This window comes from Diorhabda carinulata, chromosome 11 (assembly GCF_026250575.1).
Source record: "Diorhabda carinulata isolate Delta chromosome 11, icDioCari1.1, whole genome shotgun sequence".
NCBI classification, from domain to species: domain Eukaryota; kingdom Metazoa; phylum Arthropoda; class Insecta; order Coleoptera; family Chrysomelidae; genus Diorhabda; species Diorhabda carinulata.
Genome location: NC_079470.1, coordinates 12,580,819 through 12,599,055, shown reverse-complemented (window position 1 = coordinate 12,599,055; position 18,237 = coordinate 12,580,819). Strand labels below are relative to the sequence as shown.

The 18,237-nt window shown below is 32.2% G+C and overlaps 1 protein-coding gene across 4 annotated transcripts; it reads right to left on the bottom strand.

Annotated features, from left to right (window-relative positions):
• Positions 1–346: 346 nt before the first annotated feature.
• On the bottom strand, positions 347–17,933 carry LOC130899245 (zinc finger and BTB domain-containing protein 14-like). 4 transcript variants are annotated; one of them, XM_057809024.1, is made up of 9 exons: positions 17,210–17,933; positions 13,371–13,539; positions 13,141–13,312; positions 11,990–12,164; positions 10,390–10,552; positions 10,188–10,241; positions 4,021–4,074; positions 2,791–2,991; positions 347–1,714 (listed from the first exon to the last, which is right to left on the bottom strand). In XM_057809024.1, exons 1-9 carry the CDS (start codon positions 17,570–17,572, stop codon positions 1,530–1,532), a joined length of 1,536 nt encoding a protein of 511 aa, XP_057665007.1. In that variant the 5' UTR covers positions 17,573–17,933; the 3' UTR covers positions 347–1,529. The 4 variants fall into 4 exon arrangements, with proteins under 4 accessions (XP_057665007.1, XP_057665008.1, XP_057665010.1 ...); XM_057809025.1 differs by having other exon boundaries at positions 11,990–12,137; positions 17,210–17,882; XM_057809027.1 differs by lacking the exon at positions 4,021–4,074 and having other exon boundaries at positions 17,210–17,896.
• Between the last annotated feature and the right edge of the window lie 304 nt (positions 17,934–18,237).

Below are 18,237 nucleotides of genomic sequence, written 5' to 3'. Positions count from 1 at the left end.
CACCATGCTTAGGATTGAAAGGATTGGCAGTCGAAAGGTCCTAGTTCTTGAAGGACCGTAGCACTGGTTAAAAAAGAAGAATAAGACGAAAGAGCTAGAAAAATAGATAGCAAAGAGTAGTAGAATAATGAATAAGAAGAAAATATATATAAATATCAACGGAGTTGATATTGATAAAATTTGGAAATAATACAAAATTTTTTAAACTAAATTTTATTTTAAACAACTTTACATAACATAAAATATTAATATTAAACGATTTTAATCAAAAAGTTAATAGTTATGATTACAAAAAGATCTTGAGACAACGTTTGGTTATTGAAAATTAAAAAAAAAACTCTAAATATTGTAAAAAATATTTTGTATATTTAGCGAACAGTGAAACTAATATCAATAAATAATATAAAAACTCATTAGAAAATTGTTGAATACATTTTTCAATGTAAGAACATATTATTAGTTATTTATTTGAAAAAAGAAATACAGAAGTGGCAAAAATCTTCTATATAATAGTAGAAACGTAACAGTTCAAGTATATTTCATCAAAAAATGAATATAAAGTTGAAAATAATAGAAAGGGTAAAAAATTATTTCGGTTTTTTTCTAATAATTCCGAATTAATAAAACCAGTATATTAAAAATTTGGTAGATTACAGTCTAGAGGACAAAGTAATAAGTCATTTACTCAAAAATTGCTTTATCGAACTACACTGGTCTGTTCTGACATCTGGCAACATAGCACGAATGTAACCCAGACAGAGATACCTCTTTTCCCTAACCTAACTTTTGTTTTATATTGATGTGACTGTTAAGAATCATAAATCTACCTACCTAACCTCTAATTACTATTGAATCGTTAATATTTATTGTTCACTAATCGCTTTTAATGGGAACCAACGTCATAGTTAAGCGACTAAGTGTCCCTAAGACACTTGAAGTTTCATTAACGTATCAAATTACTTTTATTTTATATTATATTAATTATAGCTTTTGTGTACGATAGGATTTTTGTATTTAAAGCGGTTGGTAAACAGATACGATTTGTATCTCGATTATAATTTTTAAATCTGTTTTTTATGTTGAACCAGGAGGGAAAAAGAACCCAAAGATATATTGTATATTGACGAAGAGATTATCCGGAGGCTGAATTTACCAGAAAATCCTAAATTGTAAATTCGTAATAGAACTTTTTTCGTTTCGAAACAGATTTAATGGAAACAGCAAGTTTGGTGCTCCAAGAAACTATGATTTATTCCAGTTTCCCAAACAATAACTTAATAGTGTGAAACTGGTTTCAAAAGAAGTCTGGAGCATTTACGTTTCCGCATAGACTTACATAAGAATGACTAATAGTGAGAAAAAACCGAAATCACCTTTTCCCCCCCTCAATATTAAATATAAAACACAAGGTTATTCAAAAATACTTCAACTGCTAAGTTAATATGATAAAATAAACTGTTCGGTAATTTTAGACGAATGAAAACCTGCTGGAATCAAAACTACCTCAACCAGCTAAACTAATATTAACATTAGTTATTTGTATTGCCCCCTGTATTAACTGCACTGATGTTCGGACAACTTGTAGCTACCGAAATGGTACATTCTCCTATTTTGGCTATCGTCGTCGTATTTTCAAATAAACCGATATTTTCGAAAAAAGAATTCGTCGAAGTTTGTGGTTGGATTTTCTCTTGTTTAGCACAAATTTCTGTATCTGAAAAAACCAAAAAATAAAAAATTTCCAAAATATCCATTCGATATTGAGTCCACATTCAAAATTAATCATTTAAATATTTCTGATAATTGTTTATCAATATAAATAAATAATATAAACAGCCTGGTTAAACATAACTGTTGAAAAGTACTACATTTATATTTGTGCGCATGTCTATCATTGTGCGGAGAGCGCATGATCAATTTTATGTGTGAAAGAACGCATGCGCTCGACGCGTTCCTTGACAGGTTCGTTTTAACGTTTGTTCTTGGTAGCTGCACTGGAACTGTACTGTACTGAACCAGTTCATGGCAGTTCATGAGTGTATAGAATTAGTTTGATCGGATACAAAGAACAATATAGTGCTGAGAGCATTTGTTGGTTGTTGTATTTCATGACGAAGATGTAGCTGACTCTAGACCCAGTGCAAGCTGTTCAGTGAACTGGATGAACTAGTTCTCTTGCACTGCTACTAAAAACAGCGACACTAGCGCTGGTTCTGCTACAAAGAACGCTTTAGTGAACTAGTTCTGTCAGTGCAACTACCAAGAACAAACCTCTATTGTACAGATGTTTCTTTTATTGTTCATATTAAAAGGCAATAAAGACTTTTTTATTACTAGTTATTTGCTTGATTAACAACAACATGGATGTTATATAAATATAGAACTATTGAATGTAAATGGTGGTGTAAACAGTGTAGTGGTGGTGCAAACAGTGAATTTAGTATTGAATGTACAAAATAATAGAGGCAATGGTACTTCTGGAGCTCTTGACCGAATGTTGTTGGGTATACAGTAAGTATAATTAGTTTTATATATAGAGTGACCCACATTTTCAAACATCAATCTCTTTTTGATAAGTCCCCTGGGGCTGTTCATTTTTTTTGCACCAGTTCATTCATTTGCAAGACTTAACAGTTAGGACACTGTTTGGAACTCTCACCAATTAACCTTTCAATTTTTTTTTACAGAAATTTGTTATTTTTTCCCCATATACCCTCCCGAATTTTCCTCATTCGTTCCGGATGTTCCCAAATGACCTGGTAAATACTCAAACGTGTAATTTAAATTTACCTGTGTTATCAGTTTTGATCTCTACCAACGGTTCCATAATTCCTTGTTCGTGGGTCATCATATCTACGTTATTCGCTAAATCTGACATCATCTCTTGGCTGGATTCTAGTTCACTGGGAGTCGGATGGGATTTTGGAAGGTAACCGATACTGTCGAAATCGCTGCTGAGATACTGATATGTTCCTCTATCCAATGAACCACCTTGAAATAAGAAAGTATTTTTTTCACTACTCGGGAAATTGAGAATTGAATTCCAAGACGCGTTGTTTTGCCTATTTTTTCACCAGGATCAGTTACCTTGAGAGTTCATTGTAAATTTTTGTACCTACGAATCATTTGGGGATTTCGGGAAAATCCCCGCAGAGGAAAATATTTCCTACATCAGGGACATTCCTAAAATAGTCATATGAGACCTTATTTTAACCAAAAAAAACCTTCTGAGTCTCTCAGAGGGCATATGTAGAGCGCATACAATAGTTTTATCGAGGTAGAAGATAAAAGTGGAAAAACGAAATAGAAGAGGACTGAAATGATGGAAAGAAAAGACTAAGGACAGAGCCAAATGGAGAATAATTAGCGACAGAGGATTAAATAGACAATGGGGATTGATCTACCCTACAAAATGTAGCTCAATCCATTAAGGGATGTTGTTAGTTGTTAAAACGGATAGTTTTGAGGGGATTTGAGAGGAAGACGTATAAATGGTTGCGTTTCAGAAATAAAAAACCGAAAATTTACTTTCTGGTATCAACTTTATGAAAGAAGAGTGATACTACAGTGAGATTCAGGAGGTAGAAGAAGAGGACAGTTGTTAAAAGAAGTACAGAACGACTTGATTAGACTAAGGACAGAACCACATGGACAGAGGATTTGATATACGAAGAGGATTGATTTATTCTACAAAATTATGCAATTCAACCTAACTAAAGGGTATACGGTACCTCATTCTTGCCCCCAAATAATATTCAAAATATACTGAAATGAACTTGTATTGAAAATATAAGTTTACATTTCAGGTGGTACTTGGAATTTTCATTTTATAGGTGAAATAATTGTTTTTATTTTCGAAAAAGTATCAGGGGACAACGCATCCTTTCAATTCTCAAATAATTCATTTATGTGTAATAACTTGTTAGAAAAAAAATCTAATTTCAGAAAAAAAATCGAGCTTCTTGCTAAATAAAAACAAAATTTCGAAATTAATCAAATATATACATATTTAAAACTTACCAATACGCTTGACACGCGGTCTACCTCGAGGCCTTTTGTTTAAGTGAGGAGCAACTACAAAAGTAATAAAAAAAATGTGGAAGCGTCAACAAACAGTTCAAAGCTATGTCTAAAATATTAATGATTTCGTTATGTACTATCAATATATTCAATTACTTAAAATAGGAAATAATTTATGTAGAAAAGCCAAGGAAATAATCAGGAAAAAGGATGATAATAAGAAAGGAAATCACCAAACCATATGGTAGATAAAAGAAATAAAAAACCTAGTTAAGCAAAAAAAGCTGGAAGAATTATATTTAGAAATAAAAGTGAAGAAAACAAGGAAGGATACCACGAGAAACCAAATAGGTGAAAGAAATTGGAAAAGCAAAGAAGTAAGAAGAATAAAAGACAAAGAAAATAATAAAAAAATGAAAACTTAGAGACTTGGAAAGCAAAAATTCAGTCACAGAGACTGTAACATGATAAGAGAAGATTTGGGAAATGAAGAAGAATCATAAAACGATAGGAGACCAAGAATGGAAAGCATAGAAGTGAAAGGAGCAATAAGGAAATTCAAAATAGGAAAACGAAATGATAAAATGTCTAGGATAAATAGAAAAGGGATGGCTATTGAAGATGGCATGGAATACACAGACTTGGGGGGACAATAAATTGATACCCCTACATAAAAAAGAAGATGAATTTAAGTGGGGAAGCTACAGAGCAATATACCCAACCTCAGTTGGATTAAAAACATATACAAGAACATCAGAGACAAAGATAATGAAATAAATTTATATTAGGAAATGGAGAAGAAGCTTAATAGAAAAGAAAATAAGTATATTACATATTATCGATTTAGAAGGAGCATTCGACTCAATAGACCGAAAGATTCCAAAAGGAATATATGGAAACTTAAGAAGGAAAAAGATTAAGAGAGTTTGTGGTTGAAATGGGGTAAAACAACGACACAGACTTATCCCCCTTTTGTTTATATTTTTCATGGATAGGATTATAAAAACAATAAAAGAAAAAAAACTACGAAATACACACAATTATTCGGTACAGAACCGGTAAAAAAAGACGGATTAGTATATGCAGACGATATAGTAATCGTACCAGATACATTTAACAAAATTAAAGAAATAATATACAAGTTGATAAAGATAACAGAAGGCCTGAGATTGGAAGAAACATCAAACATACAGAAGAACGGTGGTAAACCAAAAAAAGGGAAATGGGAAAGATTTAATAATGAAAACAATAACTGAGAGTCATCGGGCTATCTACAATGTTCATTCTTGTCTTGGAAGCCATGAATGATGAAGATTCCATTTTTTGCTGGTTCATTTTTGGTATGGACATTCCTTCACAAGGGTGTCCACTGTATGAGTCTGCAGGATGACGATCTGGACATTTGGTAGCCTCATATTATGATTAACACTACAAAACCAATTAAGCGAAAACACATGATTGAATTGGAGAACGCATGTGGCGCAGCTGTACAAACACCGAGCTCTATGAAGATCCCAGCCTGGTTACAGAAGTCAAGAGGTCCAGACTCAGATGGCTAGGCCACTTGGAGCGTATGCTGGAGGATGTCGAAGAAGATCTTCGGGGGTGGAGACGCCGAGCGTTGTACAGTGATAACTTGATGGATGTGGTGGACGAGGCAAAGGTTCTTTGAGGGCCGTAGTACCAGTGGTAGTTGTAGTAGAAACCCATAATAAAAGAAGGATAGGAAGTGTAAGGAAAACTTGGATAGAACAAGTAGCACAGAAAGGAAACAGCGAATGATTGGAGTAGTGGAAAAAAAAGACTCCAATATTCTGAAGGTCGAAAGGTCATGAAGAATATTAACTGATTATTTGAATAAACTATTAGAAACGTTCAGTATTAAAAAAATTAATGGGTTAATCATTTCAGATATTATTATTACCTTTGTTTTTGCTGTTAATAATCTCATGCAAACTCAAATAATGAATATGAGTACAACTGAATCCTTAGGACATGAAATTTTAGAGAGAAAATCACATTTACATATAATGGGCCCAGAAAATACGTTTCTCAATTATCTACTTGCAAAATAGCCTCTGAGGAGAGACAAGCTAAGGCACACATAGAGGGACTAGTACCAAAAAACTACTCCACTTAATTAGGCGCGACTGGTCACCGGATTTTCAACCAGACACGGCCATTTAAGACACCATCGCCGCACTATTGGAATCACAGGCGACTAGGACTACCGTTGGTGCATGGAGGAGGAGGAAACTGCGGACCAAGTCATCACTTAGGGTCCAGCATTCAAAGATAACGTGCTAAGTCTCAAAGCTTGTCTAATATAAAAAAGATATCAGCCTTTGTTAGTGTCGTGGGGAGACGACGGGCTTATCAGAATGCCTATGAACTCCACTGAAGAAAGTTAGATTTAACAAAAGTTTTATATGAAACAAAAAGCATGATTCCATCTCTTAAGGATGTTCAGAGTTTATCCCTTATTGGTATGAACGAGTTATCGGTATCTCTCTCATGAATACCAAGCAATTTATCTATAACTCGCTTTTTTTATGTACTTCCTTCCAAAATTGAGTTCTTGTTTCATGGATTTCTCAGCTAATATGATTTGGTCACTTGAAAAGTCACGGGAGAGTGAAATCGGGGATGAAATTTCAAATTCTACTCATAAAATGGGATATTTTGTGTCTTGTAAGTAGAGCTGATACAATTTCGAATGGTATTACGGGTAGGGGACTCAAAATGAAACTGTCCAAGAGTTTTTTAAAATGCCAACGTTTCGATCTTTTATTTGATCTTTATCAAGGCCAAAAATATATGGTACAACTCATACGTTGATGAATATAAACAAGTAAACAAAAAATTGTCTTTATGTTTGTCTTACATACAGTGTGTCCAATTCTGGTTATTGTTTTTCTTCCAATTTCACAATTTTTTGTTTACTTGTTTATGTTTATCAAAGTTTGAGTTGTACCATATATTTTTAGCCTTGATAAAGATCAAATAAAAGATGCTTTCCCCCGATTGGTGTTCCTAGCGATCTGTCTAATCGTCCAGCAGAAATTTATGGCTTTTGCTTGAAAAAAACGTGACAATAAGTCACATGAAACTCGAACGATAAATAAATGCCCATCAAATTATAGAAAGTACTTCCCCAAAAGGCAAAACGTGAAGAAGCATATCACATCACTCAATAAGTCGTGTGACTGATACACAGATGGCGCTGCAATTGTGAAATCCATATGACGTTTATAAAGAACCAACTTTCAAATGACTATGTGTAAAATTTTATAAAATTTCGATTAGTCAGAAAGAAGTGGGAGTCATTTAAGTGAAGCTATATTTGTTATTTTCAAAATAATTTCTGTGTTAATTCAACATTGCTTCTTGATGGAAAGAAATACTGTACAAGTTTAGCAGTGGCTTGAAAAGTGTTATCCGGAGTCTACTTCATCGTAAAGAACCATTGGTTATTTCTGTTCACAATTACGCATGAACATTTGACCATGAAAAAGATTTTTTCTTAATGATTTAGAGCAGTATTTGGGCAGATTTTTGTCGAAATATGACAAGGGATGAAACATGGATCCACCACCTCACTCAGGAATCAAATCGATCATCAACTGAGTGGACACCAGCCGGTGAACCACGTCGGAAGCGTCCAAAGGCGCAACAGTCAGCTGTGAAGATTATAGCTTCAGTATTTTGGGATGTGCATGGAATATTCTTCGACTACCTCCAAAAGGGAGAGAAAATCAATAGCGAATACTACATAGAAATGCTGGATCGTTTGAAAGCAAAAATCAAGGAGAAACGACCTCTAAGTCGAAGAAAAAACCACTGGTACATCAAGACGATGGTATAGAGGTTAACCATTGAATGAATTACACTTCAAATTGCTTTCTCATCCACCGTACAGTGCAGATCTAGTCCACGGTGACTACTGGCTATTCGCTTGTCAAAATGCTTGCCGGTAAAAAATTCTACAGGGACAGCATCGAAAATTTGGAATTTTTGTATTGGTCTTCAAGGATATAACATTGATGAATATATTTTCGGGGAAAAAAATCTGTTTTTCGAAGTTAGTCACACGACTTATTGAATGGTGTGTTAAGGTCGTTTGATCCATTTTGCAAATGGTGAATATTAAAATGAAAATCATAATGTTGTTACGACATTCCATTTTGAATATTTTTGTGACTCAAAAAAGCGTCAAAAAGACAATAATGTAGCATTTTGTGTAAACACTACACCCAATCCCGTTAACGAGCTCAGGTGTATAATGTAAAACCCTGTATGTTACAATTTTTTGCTACTTATTCGAAGAAAATTTATGATTAAGTTTTTTTTTTCATATTCTATTACTCATATTTAGAAAAATTCGTTTTTATAATTCAATTTCTATAACCAGAGGTTTCAGTTGTTTTCAATAAAACATAATCTACTATAAATCACAAAAAAAATCAAGAAATCTTTTTTTTTTATAAATACTATAAACCAAAAATACGAATTACAAAACAAAATCTTAACAAATCATGCCTTTTTTTTTAAATTCAACACAAAATAAACAAAATAAAACGATATTGTTCACAAGTCGAAATATACAGGTTACATTATTCTTCTTTACCCTGTAACTAGGCCTTTGTATACATGTTTACGCAGTTATAGAATATTTTAGAAAAACTTGGATTTTTTATAGAATTATAAACATAAATTAAAACGTTCGATGTGTCACAATATCATTATTTATGTTTTCAAAAATAAGATGTAAAAAAATGTAAATTGTATAAAAGTTTTCTTAAAAAATCATCCGTTCAGAACCCGGTATAAGGATAATTCTCATGATATTTTGAAAATCCTGTCCTGGCAGGATAAAATTTTTTCTCGAAAGGACATCATCAAGGCTAAAAATGTTGAGAATAACTTTGGGTAAGTTGGAATTCCAGGAACCGTTGGTCCCAATAACCAAATTAGAACATTGCCTAAAGTTTTTGTTAAGAAATTTTTCGAGAATCTATTTGGAACTGCGACTATTGTAAATACAACAAAATTTCTCTGAATTTAAGATCATAAGTCATCAAATACTTTGTCCCATGAAAAATAATCATTCCCTCACAGCATTACCAACAGTCGATAAAGTAGGTATATTTTGGTAATAGTTTTTGACAGTTGGTAGTACTGTTACTTGTTTGGAATGGCGAATTGACTTCAAGTTTGTTAGAGTAATAGTTGAAAGAAGATTTCATTGTAACATTTTATTCAATCATCAATCAAGCTAGCTGGTAACGAAAGTTTATGTTTACTAGATTTTTCTAGGTTATGTTTTGTTTTGTCATTCCCTCATTTTGAATAAAAGGGAAAGATGAGTTATGAGGCAACGACTTTCAGACTAGATCGACTCGGTTTTTGTAACATTTTGCTTATTGAAACTTTTTAGTTACCATTTTGCTTTAATTCGGAACCAAACCATGGCAAGAAGTGCAAAGTTGAATTTATAGCTAAACTGAGCTCCAGAGAAAAAAAATTGGGGAAAAAACATCAAAATTCAAACTCTGGGGACCACAAAAGGCAATTATAAACGTTTTTATTGTTTTAGACGTATAACAAGACTAAACAGGTTATTCTTCTTTCCCCTGTGGCCTTTGCCTATATAATTAAACATCTATCGAATATTCCGAAGAGTTATTTAGAGAATTAGATTGGATATCAAACCATGGAACGACAGGGGGGATAAAATAGATGAATTTAATTCAAAAATCATATGATTTCTGTAGAAACCTTGCTTCCTATTGATGAACAAGGTTTAAATACCTAGTTTGTTGCGATACTTACCATCAGACATAAACAAAGAAAGTAATAAGATAAATTATTGGAATGTGGACTGAAAAAAAGTAACATATGGGGTTATAATGAAAAAAAATTGATGAACAGTAGATAGAATAACTTCGGATAGCCCTGCATGTGGAATACCAGTAACAAAATCCGAGTAAAAAGCTTTTAAATTTGGTTTTTTCAACCTATAAACAGATGTCGATCTAATTTATTAAATTAAATGTTATTTTTTATACAATTTACCTTTTTGTAATCGTTTAAATGATAGAAAAGCAGAAAATAAACAAGAAAAAGCTTCTATGAACGTAATACAACTGAAATTAACAAAAACCTACCATCAGGTTTGATTCTTGGTCTCCCTCTTGGTCTTTTAACAAGTGGTTTGGTAGCTATAAAAAAAAAATAAACATATTTGTATGTAAAAACTGGGAATTTCATATTTTACAATAAAAATTTTATTAAAATGAGTTAATAATATAGTGAAACACAATTATTTCAAAAATTTGCCAACATAACCTAAAAATATCGTTTTCTTACATGGTGGATATTTTCGAGGCCTTCCTCTCTTTTTCTGCGGCTGTTCGGGCAATTCCACCGATGATACTGAAGAAATAGTTGGAATTACTGGCTCGGGGGTTACGAATTTTTGGGGTTCCACAATATTTGTTTCCGGTGTTAAAATATCCACTCGATCTATGGTCTAAATATTAAAAATAATATAAAATCAAGTGATGAGAATACAAAAATACGTCGATTACAAAAAATAAAATGTACGTTTAAATGTTTATTAAAGTACAGTGGGATCTATGAAGTCGAAATTAATCAAGTACACTTTTTCTGTTTCCCCGAACAACTTCCTCAAAAAAAACAATAATCTTACGACCAACACCTGTCAAGTGACAAGGCACACGTACACTGTTCGTCTTTCAAGCTCTGGTTACCACAAAACACGTTTTTCTACGACACGACGATGTAAAAAAACTCGTTTGCACATGCCTTACGATGGACCTTACGAAGTGATTGAACGGGAAACAAATTTCAAGCTAAAAGTCCGCGGGAAAGGAAAAAATGTAACGAACGACCGACTAAAACCGGTTTAAACGCCAAACGAAACTACAATGGCGTGTCTATCCACCTACGAAGTCAAAAATGTACCAGCAGCAGGTTAATATCCGGAACAACAGTCCGCCGATAGACTTCCCTGCAGAGGATGACGTTCCAGCACAACCACATCGATAACAGTTGCAGCAGCAAGAACTTCAGCGTTCAGAGCCGGGTTTTCGTGAACCCACACGCACGCACACAAGTTCGTGGCCTTTTCAGTGGAGCGGAGATTATGTGGCGACATTTTTCATCTTTCGACTGTTTTCCCGAACAACTTCCTCAATAAAACAATAACCTTTCGACAAATACCTATCAAGCGACGTGGAACACGTAAACCGATCGATCTGGCTACAACACAACACGTTTTTCTTCGACAAGATCGTGTTAAAAAACTCGTTTGCACATGCCTTACGACGTACCTTGAGGTGATTGACGAAGGGAAATAAATTTCATCCTAAAAGTCGTCGGGAAGGAAAAAAAATGTAACGAAGGACCGACCGAAGCCGTGTGTATCCACCTACGAAGTGAACAAGTACTAAAATCAGCTCAAAATCCACTTCCCTGCAGAGGATGACGTACCAGCACAACCACATCCACAGCAGTTGCAGCAGCAAGAACTTCAGCGTTCAGAGCGATCAGTTTCAATCGTACGACGTTATCAAGCTGAGTTTTCTTGAACACACTCACGCACATACAATTTTGTGACTTCATTACTGGAAGTGTCATCAATAAAACAATCTTTCGACCCTTAACTGACCCAGGGAATTACATGTTACGAGTCCCAAGTCTTTTATAACCTTCTTAATGCCTTTAAGATATTGAGGGTGCCAAGACGTTCCATCCACCAAATCGGACCGGGCTTGAACGTGTTGAATAAAAAATTAAACAATTTGTGAGGGTGTAATCATAGAAGAATATTATTAATTATAAAATTTAGTTTATCTATGGAAATTGTACTGAAACGTTGTAATTTCTGTCTATCCTTTTCTGTAAAGTTAAATTAGATTGTTTTTTATTTTTTGTTTGTACTTACGTAAAGAGAATCTGGTCCTAGAGCTTCGTTAAGCGCCCCCAATTCATGAGTTTTATGTATATGATGTTTGAGTTTGTCATGTCTCGAAAATGCCTTGTCACACTGATCACAAGCGAACGGTCTTTCCCCGGTATGTACCAGTTGATGCCTGTTTAAATGTGAAGCTCTCTTAAAACTACAAAAAAAAACGTTTTGATATATCGCGTATAGTCGAAAAATGGAATTACAACATTTTCGACGTGGATTGAACCAACAGCAGTGTGCCGATCAAATCGCTTCGACTTTTGGCGATGAAACACCATCTCGATTCACTGTTACACGAATTCAATCGCAAATGGTCGCCATCAGAGCAACGTACGAAGGTCAATCCTGAATGGTCAATCCAACGGTTTGAAAAAATCAGGGAAACCAATCTCTCCACCACGACAATGCGAGCTCTCCTTCATCAGTTCAAACAAAAACGTTTTTGAACAGTTAAAACATCCGCCATACAGTCCTTGTTTGGCACCCAATGATTTCTTATTCTCAGCTACAATGGAATTCGGTGAAGGCGCATATTTTTTATAAATGACGGAATTCGTTTGATCTCAAATTTTTATAGCAAGCGGTTTATTTACATTGTTTCTTTTAAATAATTTCTAGGAAGGTCTATTTATTCATTTCTTTTTATTTCTTTATGTTCTAGAAGTTTGGAGAATTCTATTTGGGGTATATAAATGAGTTTAAGTGTTTTCGATTTCTTATTTCTTAGATCTTTTTATATGTTTATGTTTCTAAATGTTCTTTATTTTAGGTCTCATCTGTTTTTATTAAAGAAAACTAATTTTAAAACAAAAGAGACCTAAAATCGGGAACCTTTAAAAGCATAAATAAGTTTATTTAGCGCACTTTAGTTCAGTTTATAATAAATAGTCGTAGTAAACAGAACGAATCAGCGAAGAAATCTAAGAATTCAAATAAATTAGTTAGTAAGTTAGTTAAGTGATAGTGATGAGTTAATAATCACAAGTTAGTGTAGTGTATAGTGTTTAAAAAAATTAAGAACGTAAGAGATAGTGTTTATTAATTCCCCACTAATAGAAATTTGTCTACCTCAATACTTAAGTAGCTTCCCTCGTATTAAAAATTATTTTGAAATGTTAAAAACTCACCTACTGGGACATATATCGCATTTAAATTTCCTCTCTTTTCGCGCCCAAGCGCTTGTGTGTTCCTGATCGTCCAAACCATCTTGATCGGTATAATTTGACTCTTCTTTCGAGTTTTCGATATCGGGTTTAGGATCGGATTGGCCCGGAGTATTCTCACACTCTATTTCGATTTCTGAAAACGATTCAGAACAAATTGATTAAAAAACAAAAAGATTTTGGATAGTACGAACCTGATTCTTTGAGTGACAGTGACTTTTCTGAACTGGAACTACTCCTTCTTTCAGCCGTACTCTTTAAAGGTGTTGAAGAAACAAAAGTATTGTCCTTATTGTGTTCATAATCCACGGCAACCCGTTTTTGACCTCTATATCTTGTATCCCTTCCAGCGCCATTTGTTCTCTGAAACAAACCAAATATTTAAAAAAGAAATCCCTCTGTCATCCTCGTTATTAGCTATTTTTTAAATATTCTAAACGACAGATAACTCACAGAACAGACCACAATAATTGACACAAGACAGTTGACATATGACACAGAACACACGACAGATGACAGAACACACATAACAGTTGACAGACGTGATGGATGACGTAACTTCTGTTCCAGCGTAGGGAGACAGAAAAAACAATCGTAGACTAGTCTCTATCTCTTTCTACTAAATTCTGATGGGATCGAAATGACCCATTTACCACTTGTAAATTTTTGTATTCACACAAATTTTTGGTAACTCGAAATATTTTTCAAATACTTTCTTAGTTTTGTTACGAGCTCGCTCGCTGATATAAACCGTGAAGCCGGCCCTGTTCTATTACGTTGATCTAAACTCAAGTTTGGCGAATGCGCTGTGTATTTTTTTTGTTAGTTACGTATTTTCTGTTACCTGTTCAAATTATGTTTTTTAAAGAGACAATTTGTGAGTATATTTCGAATAAACGAAATATTTGGAATGGGATAATAGTATTTAAATGAGGCTTTAAGTAGTGAAAACTGAACCAAACGGTTAATTTAAATAAATAAGTGTTTAGTACTAAGTGTTAGCGAATAGTGTAAAAATAAATTTTTATGAATTTATTAAGGATGAAGTTTATAAGAAAAATAACATTTTTTTTAATCGTTAAAATTGAAAAATTTAATGAAATAGTTCATTAATGTACTTTTTGCATTGCTTTTTATATCTTTTTGTTTACTTTAAATATAAAATGCAATCAAGATATTATAAATACAACCTAGAATGCAAAACTTTCTAAAATCGATTCTCATTCATAGATTCAATAATAAAATTAGAGAGAAAGACATGTGGGTGGTCTGGTACTGGTAGAAGAGAGAGAGAGAGAGAGAAAGAACATTTACCACTTCTACCTGCCTTCCATTTGGTGGTTTATGGTACCAGAAATTTTACAAGTACAATATGGATATAGAAAGAGGGATATACATACATAGATGCAAGTTATATAGATATAGATGCATAGAGAGTTATATAAATGTATTTTCTCTCTCTCTAACAACAGTTCAGACCCACACCTTGGTCTCTAAATATTTAATATTTTTATTATGTTCTTATTAGGTATTAAAATGAAATATATTTAGAGACATGCGATATTATCAAGTTTAAAACTAACTCAGGTATGATTTGAAATAAATAATTTCGTTATAAATTTTCTAACATTAATTTTTTTTTAAATGTAAATTATTTGTAATAGCGTTTTTCAATGATTTACTGACAAAAAGCCTACTATCATTTAGTTATTTCAAAATTGGTAATTGAGTGAAATTATCAAATTATAAATTTCTTTAATTAAGTTTTATAAATATCAATTGATTATTAAATTAATAATGATTATAATTTTAATTGACCTTCAAAGGAAAATTAAAATGAACGTACATTTGACATGACAGGACCCACGTTCCACAATCTATTGATGTGATAATACAATCCAATTATACGAGGACGGTTCCAGAAGTACCTGGCCTGACCTAGAGATGGCGGTAGTTGCTTGAAGAATACTAATGGATTAGAAAGTACACAAGACACCACGTTGTTTAGTTTTTTGGGTTGTGCGTGGGATAGTGGAAGATTTTCCAACAATGGAAAGGTTATGTCGACAGTTAATGGCTATTTTGATAAGCTTGACAATAAAACTTAATGAACTTCGCTGAAAAAAGTGTATGGAGCTAAAAGGATGACGTTGAAAAATGAATAAAAATTTTTTGTGTTTTCGTCGTTGGGCCAAGTACTTCTACGACCATCCTCGTATATGTTAATTAGACAGTTCTATCAGCCGTTGTCTTTTTAGAGAATATCTTGGTTTTGAATATCATTTTTTTATATTATTGTTGATTTCATAGAGCCCAACATCAAAAAAATTATCAGTTTTTAACCCTATTTTTCAATACAGCAAAAAATCTATATAAGGAATAAAAACTTTTGACCGGTAGTGTATATCTGTAATATATAAATGACCAAATTTGTTGTTGCCTTCTTATCAGAGTTGGAGGAAGACTTTTTAAATTATTTAACATTCCACTGATTATGTGCCACAAGGGAGCTTGTGGGGATATATAAGAGATGAATTTAATGGTGGTGGAAATACTTCAAAATTAACTTGAATAATTTAGTAAAATTTAAATTGTTTGTCAAATAAAAAAGATCTAAAATCAACTCAAATCGTCACAAAAAATATATTTTCTATCGTTTTTATCATTGCTATGAACTTTGAAAAATTATGTATTGATTTAAATCAGTTTTCAATACCAAATGAACCACGTAAACAAGAAACTTTTCCTATAAATTTATCGTACATATTTACAATAAAATCTATTTTGTTTTAATCTAGAAATGATAAGTTTTATTGAAAAAAAATTCCAATCATAAATCAAATTAAATATTTAATTTATATTTCAAGAAATGTAGAACAATTTTTTTTTCAAACTGTTTAGTTAACTACAATAAGATCTATGCATATTAAGTTATTGTGATAAATCGAAAGTTACTCACAAATTTACTATTAAATTCGATATAACAAAGATATGGCCGCCATATTTAATTTTTACGTATATACGTATTATTTTTATTATAGAAAGTACATAAATGGTTTTATTAATTTAAAAAATTGAGGTAATAAAATTTCAGATATATTTCCATTTAAAAAAAAAGCCATAATATGAACGTATTAAGTATGTACCTGATTTATTCAACCATTTCCTGTTTCGACTAAAAATGTCTTCCATGTTTCAAAAATGAAATATAATTATAATAACAATTATAATAGACTTCCTCTATTAAGTTTTTATCTTTAATTTTACGTGAAAGGCGATTTTAACCACTGCATTTGTGATAAATTTAACAGATAAACAGCCACAATAACAGTCAAAATTTAATTTATTTTATAAATACAAATAACAGGACAAATCTGACCGTAGCCCAGGTTTTGTTTAGGAATGTACTCGCTTGGTTTAAATTCGTTCGTAGTTGCCATATTTATCGTTACACATTTAAATAATAAATAAAAAAAAATACTTTCACTGTTTTAATCATTTGAGAATGGTAACTACAAATATGTATGTCATGTACATTTCACGATTTTAATAATATTGTTGACACTTTACAACAAATAATAAAAGAAGTTAATAAAATGTTGAAATATTAAATATAAATAACTAACTTGAGAAAATTACTAGACAATAAAAAAATTACGAGAATGAGTGTTATAATAATATAGATTATAATATTTTCTAATATTATTTATTAGTTTTTCGTTATAATTTAGAAATTGGATATTAATTTGAAATAATAGTTATGTTAAAATGTTCAAATATTTGATTGTAATTAATAATTTTATAATATTTTCTGATATCAACTGGGAATTTTTATATTTAGAAAGAATTAGTCACATTCCTTAATGTATAAAAATATTATAGCAAGATTGAAATATCGTAGAGTGTATGACGTAATATTGAATATGGCAACACAGTTGAATGCTATGCTTGACCTTGTGTATTAGTAAACGTATTTATTTATTATCAAATCAGGTCTATCACAACAAAATAGAGATAAAAATAGGATACTTACTGTTTCAGTAGATTCTATATTAACACCTGTAATTTTTAATTCCTCACATAATCCATAAACGGAATCAAAACAGTCATTAGGAATGTCAATACTACCACGATAAATTAACTCGATCAACTTTTTGAGCTGACTGTACGAGATGCCATACATAAAAATAGCATTGTCGTCGTTATGTTCAATGAAAACTTGCCTAAAGTACCGGCTACTTGCTGCTAAAATAACTTTATGTGCCTTCAAAGATCCATCTTTGCAATACAAAATGCAATCTGTCAATAAACTGTCTTCATAAAGATTTGTGAAGATGTTGCCTATGTTCTCGAAATGTTTATCAGTATAAAGACGCACGCTTTTCTGCAACTTCATCGTTGTTCGTAAGGTTACCGATTTAACTATACACCACACTGTTATTTTAAAATTAAAATCACATTAAACACATTTCATTTTCTTAATTATTTACACTGTTTTTGTCGGTAATGTAGAGAAACTATAAAGCTTACTCGGCACACGACACTTACCGCGCCCTTTGAATGTGTACACTAAGGGGGGCCCGGCTGAATATTGATTTTACTTTGTGCTGCCCCCTCTTTCAAAATCGCAAAATACCCTCTGGAATTAATTATAACTCCCGATCGCTGTGGGTTTCGAGACGACCCAACTTTTAGTTAGGTATTTTCTGTCGTTATATTCTCGACGATATTCGTCGCTACATGTTTATTTATTTTATATTTATTTAGTTTATCTCCGTTCCACAGGCGTAATAATTTTATTTAAAATATTTACGATGTAGTGCGTTCGGTAATCAAATATTTATAACAATTTTTTACTATTAAATTACAATATTTTTTCAATTAATTTTTTTATTTCATTCATTTTACAAGGATTTCAGAAAGATTCTTATACGAGGGAGGTTGTTTTGATACATTTTTTTTATAAAATACGTATAGGGATGATGAAAATTTATTCAATGTCACAAAATTAAATTGAAGAAAATTTAAAAATATAGTAAATTAATATAGGGTGTTATAAAT